This window comes from Metarhizium album (genome assembly GCF_000804445.1).
Source record: "Metarhizium album ARSEF 1941 chromosome Unknown scaffold_1, whole genome shotgun sequence".
Classification (NCBI taxonomy): domain Eukaryota; kingdom Fungi; phylum Ascomycota; class Sordariomycetes; order Hypocreales; family Clavicipitaceae; genus Metarhizium; species Metarhizium album.
Genome location: NW_024467575.1, coordinates 754,907 through 760,481, shown reverse-complemented (window position 1 = coordinate 760,481; position 5,575 = coordinate 754,907). Strand labels below are relative to the sequence as shown.

The following is a 5,575-nucleotide window of genomic DNA, read 5'->3' as shown; positions in this document are numbered from 1 at the left end:
GGAAAAAACAAATACTACAACATAAAAACCCCCAACATGATCCGCATGCCACTCAACCGCGAGGTGTGAATTAATAAGTGTGAATTAGTAGAAATTAGCTGTTCCGCTCAACATGGCGGGTCAAATATGCGCCAACAAGGCCCGGACTGGCAAGCCCGCTTGCGGGCAAAGGGCCACGCGGGCCGACTCTCAGTCACCACCCAGCTCAGTATTTGGTAGAGTAACGGTGCGCAGTTGGCGTGTATGGAGGATCGTAGCTGCTGGTGTGGCCGTACGGATCGTCCGCGTAGACAGTCCCTCTACGCTCGTCTTCTGGCAACAGCTCCTTGACTTCCCAGTTGTTCATGCGTGTTCCCACAGAGAATTCTAGATCTTCCTTGGTGATGGAGTCCCAATACTATGACACAAAGTTAGTCAATTGCTTCCACCCCGTCACTTTTCCAGCCTCCATGGGCAGATAGCATCCCATCTGTAATGGGACAGCAAATGATCAAGTGACTTCATCATTTTTCATGCTGAGGAGAAGAATCATACCTTGTATACCATCATAACACCAAGCAGGTTGCAGACTGTCGCAAAGAAGAGGCCGTCCAAATAATGGCTGACAGCTGTGCAAATCTTGCTGCTGAATGCATAGAGAATCACTTGTCCGGCCACAAAAAAGAAGACGCCAAAGGCAATATCGCCGAGTGGCCAACGATCGTGCAAGGTTCTGGTAACCAAGATGACCTGCATGCCCACGTAGATGAACAGCTCAATGGCGTTCAGCAGGTATAGGACGACAAACAGCCCTACAGTGTTGGTTGGGCTCAGGCCCGCCCATCCTTTGAAAGTGGCAAGAGAAACAAGGAAGCTGATGGCAAACGCGACCAGAGAGCAGATTCGCATCATCCAGACTGAGAGAGGTGTGCCGTCTTCATATAACTGGAATCCCACAAACCCGTTGATAAGCAAGCATGTTACCAGCGCATTGCTCAACCCATTTTGTATACTGACAAAGTAGGGAAACGGTCCACTAGCCGGTGGAACTACTCCGGCATCAACAACTAGCGAGATGAAGGTCAAGAGCATATAAATGTAGAAGAATGACAGAATCTCCTTTCGGCCAACCGCCGTGAACTTGCTACGAACATGGAGAATCATCACAATCGTCATGATGAGCGCCACGATGTGCATAGCGGATGCGGCGCCTTCAAAAATGATAGTGTTGGCAAGTGCGATATTGCGAGCGTAGCAATCCGGTTCGATGCCGACGTGATTTGTCGCTGGGAGCGTAGGCCCAACGCTCGCGCAAAGAGGAAGTGGCGCATTCTCGCAGATTGAGGTGAAGTCACCGAAACCCGACATCTTGTCGGTCTTTGCAATTTTTCCCTCTCGAGGAGCCTATATCAAGACAGAGTCTCTGGGCGACAAAGCGAATCGTGATGAGTGAAAGCCGATCAGAAGGCGCGCGACTAAGCTCTGACGTGGCCGTGTCGTTGATGGTGAACCATGCGACCTTGGAGGGCTTGAGATTCGAGCCGACGGTACTGACGGAAGAAGTCTAGGATCAGGGAGCGCTGCCACTTGCCATTCAACACCAAGCCGATCTCGTGCGGTAGACGTGCAGCCCAGTCGATATGCCTCTCCTCAGTATTGTCTCGGTGGGGGGATGTTCGAAATACAGCGATTTTAAACCTTTTGAGTACCTTCGGTTTTGCGTTCTAGGGCAAGGGATGCGTTGGAGGATGCAAAGATGCCTAATAAACAATCGAAAAGGGGGCGCTCAGAGTTGGAACTGTACGAATGATAATCGCTAATGCAGGGCTGGGAGACAAGGTGTCGGGTGTAAAGCTGCGATTGATGGCCGAAGAAAACCCTTCACCACACTTTGATCTGGGTTGACGGAAAGATCCCCCCCTTAAGGCCCCTGAGGTATGTTGCGAGCGTTTGGAAATGTCGTAAACTTTGTATACGCTTGTTGGCCTGACGTTGAGAGTCCAGGAATCCGCCGACGTAAAAACGAGCGTAGTTGTCGGAATCGGGAAACACCCGGAAAAGCGAGCGGCTGAGACGACCAGAGCCTTTGCTACTCGCTGGGATGCGACTAGCGATGATGGATCGGGTCGAGGGAGATGGAGGAGGCAGAAGCGAAGGAGGTTCTATGCCCAGGGTGGTGGAGGCAGTTGATGGCGCAAGCTAGTAGTAGTAGGTAGGCAATATTTTAGTTGTTGCCATGGAGGAAGGAACGACCGGCGGCGGCGACCACGGCCCCTCGAGGGACCTTGCGCCCTTGTTTGGGAGGTTTCTGGCCTCTGATTGGTTAGCTGTTACCGGTTGCCCTTGGATGTCCCCTAAAAACAACGGCTCTCCAGGCGCTCAAACTCATCGTAAGATTACGTAAACATCTCCCACCTGCCATCAATACGGAGGGAGTGACAAGGGTACTTGCCTCCTCGTGTTGAACCAGAGTACGGAGTAAGACCACATAAAAAAGGCCCCACTTGGACATTTACTTACCTACCTACCCCGTACTTGGGTGATAATTTTCTCAGTCCATCTCCGTGCCGCTTTCCGATACATTTTGAGGCCACCTTATAACCAGCCGCATCTCAACTGTTGGCTGGATCTCCAGGAACCTTGAATCCACACTCTTGAGTTTTTACAACATCCGCTGGGCATTCTGTCTTGGGAATTTAGGATCCATCCATCTAGATAGCTAACTAGGCACCCATGGGCCTGATACCAAGAGGATCCAGTTCATAGGTACCTAGGTACCTAGGTACTTACTTAGGTGCCTAGGAAGTATTTAAGCAGGCAGGTACGTAGCTGTAGGATCCCAACTAGGTACCTAAGTAGGTACCTAGGTAGGTAGGTACTTAGGTACTTAGGTAGGTACTTAAGTACCTAGGAACTTGAGGTGGTCAACTGGTCTCTTGGTCATTCTTCGTCGCGCCCAAGTCGACCACGGTGCCTGACCTACTCCAGTCGTTGCTTCAAAAATTCGGAATCTGTCTTCAAAGGCCAAGACGTCACTCATCATTTAATCGATATGCACAATGTCCCCAGTTAGCGACGCTCCCGTCATTGCTGGCTTATTGTAACTAATCTAATAGCTGCGCGACTAGCCAGATGTCGCCACATGTATAAACACAGACCAACTCACATCCTACTGGAGGAGCCAGATAGGTACCGCACGATCAAAGTCAACTCGAATGTAGAGATTGTCCATCACTGTCTCTTGTTACTAAACCTCTGGCCGATTTGCCATGAACTGAAATTTGTCAAAACTCCATCAAATGCAGTTATCAAATGCTCAGGCTCGTTTCCTCCATTGCGATAGTTGTCGACCGGTGCCCCCAAATTGCATTACATTTTGGGAAGTCGGTTGAACAAAGCTGCCGAACCGTGGAATAAGAGATAAAAAGCCGGGGAGGCCCAAAGCCCCTGAACCGAAGAAAAACCACTAAAAGATTAATTGCAAAATTAACGCCTGATTCCATGCCATTTCATCCATGCCTGCGTTTCCGTGTAGTGTCTAAAAACATTCATACAAATGACGAAGACAAGGGCGCGCCTATGTAAAACACAGCAGGCTCACGTCTCATTTCGTCCGGGTGGGGAATAAAGCTAAAAAGTTTTCTCTTCCGAATCGAGTCGTGGGCCGACTCATCACGGCAGTGAGTGAAGACTGTTGGCACGATCGACGTGCAAAACTGCATATCGCTCGAACGGAGGGACATGAGTGACACTACTCCTTAGGACTGAAAGTGTACTGGGTGCGCGTCATGTGGCAGAACATGCTGTTGCTGACCTCGATTGTACACTAAGAATTCAGGCACAATGCCGGTTCGGAGATCGTGTCGCCGACCCAGTGGTTGATAGTGCATCTGATTTGGCTGAACTGGAACCGAAAGATGATACTGATCAAGGGATGCCGATGGTGGCGGATTAAGCAGTCTGTTAACATGACGGATGGGCTTGTACGGGCTAGCTCGGTGCTGCAAATACACACTAGGTGAATTTGATATCGGAGTGTGAACGATTGGCGTGTGAACCGCAGATCCAGGCCCAAAAGGTTCCACCAGAGGTGAGGACCCATAAGCGGACGCCAAATTCCTAGGGCTAGGATGCTTCGTCGGAGTACCATACGCCACTTGCGGTTGCATGGACAAACTCGTCACTGGATAAGCAGATCCGGATATAGCAGATGATGATGGAGCTGGCACACCCGATTGTGACTGTAATGCCACGGCGGACGGCTGACCGGTCTGGTAGATGGTCGACATTACTCTAACACCCGACTGGAGAGGAGGTAGAGAAACCATTGGTTGAGCTGCGGATGAAGGCGGGCCTTGAGAGGAATAACTTTGACTCGTTGCGAACTGATCCGTGCTATGATTCGTCACGACGGTTAGGTGAGGAACTGGTAATCGGTTATTGTCAACATGCCCATTTAGTCGCGTGCTCGAAGCGCCTTGTAGAACTTGTCCAGCGGCTGAGTGCACCAGTCGTTTGGCAGGATGCTCCGGTAGGTCATCGTCAGGACTTCGCTTTCGGGAGGAGGGCAAGGGGATCGACATCTTCGAGGCCAATGGGGACGTGGAGTTGGACGGGTAGGCCGACATATTTTGAGAATGCCTGGAACTCGGCGAGAGGTTGAACTTCGTCGTAGGCGTGAAGGACGGCATCCCTGTTCCAGTCGGCGAGGGAACGGGCGAATAAAGCGCTTTGTGGTGGGTAGGAGAAGGGATATGAACGGGAGAAGGTGGAAGATTGGAAGCCCGCTCGTAATACTCATGGAAACATGACAGTTTCGCAAGCCACTGCTCCCATTCTTCTTTTGAGGATAACAAGTTATATCGCATGTTGCTGAGGAACTCTACTTCCATGACGTGAATTTCCTGGACAGCAAAGCAAGATACCTCCGCCCAGGTTTTGTTGGTATACGTGTTATCGTCCAGAACTACCGACAAATACGGAATGTCAGCTTCGCTGCATTGAAAAGTAGACGGTCAGTCACACGTACATTTATTCCCTAGCATCAAGGCCACCGTCAATAGTCGATATTCACTGCCAGCCCGTCCCTTGATCTGTGGTGTCGACAGCTTCAAGCGATATATGAACAACAGGGCCAGCAAGATGACATTCTGGGTGACTTGAGTCGTTGACAAAACATTATATACCCATTTTCGGAATTGTTCGTGAGGCGTTGCCAAGGTAGGAAGTCGCTGGACTGCTGCGTTGGGTCTTCGTGATCGGATCGATTCGGCTTTCTTCAGCTCGTCAATAGACTCGAACCAAAATAAACAGGTCATCTAACCAAACGCCCCCAAAATGCTTATTAGTACTAGGTCGCCCTGTTGGGCCATGGCCTGAGGTAGAGCAGAATACAACCAACCTGAGCAGCAAAATCGGGAAGGTTTCCTCCGATAGAACTAATACACTTTGGCATTTGCAAGCTGTGATAAATCAATGTCTCGGAGCCGGTATGGGGGGTAGCATGGGATCGTTTGGTCGTCACAGAAGAATCCGTAGCCGGAGTTGATGAGCTGCTAGGCTGCCGTAACGTCGTCTCTGCGGTCGGCCCTGTCGA

The 5,575-nt window shown here is 50.5% G+C and overlaps 1 protein-coding gene across 1 annotated transcript; it reads right to left on the bottom strand.

Moving 5' to 3' along the window:
• Positions 1-205: 205 nt before the first annotated feature.
• Positions 206-1,347, bottom strand: MAM_00212 (Chitin synthase export chaperone; the record flags this gene model as incomplete). Its single annotated transcript, XM_040819011.1, has 2 exons — positions 206-397; positions 535-1,347. The coding sequence occupies 2 exons, from the start codon at positions 1,345-1,347 to the stop codon at positions 206-208; spliced, it is 1,005 nt and encodes a 334-aa protein (XP_040682276.1).
• Positions 1,348-5,575: the final 4,228 nt, after the last annotated feature.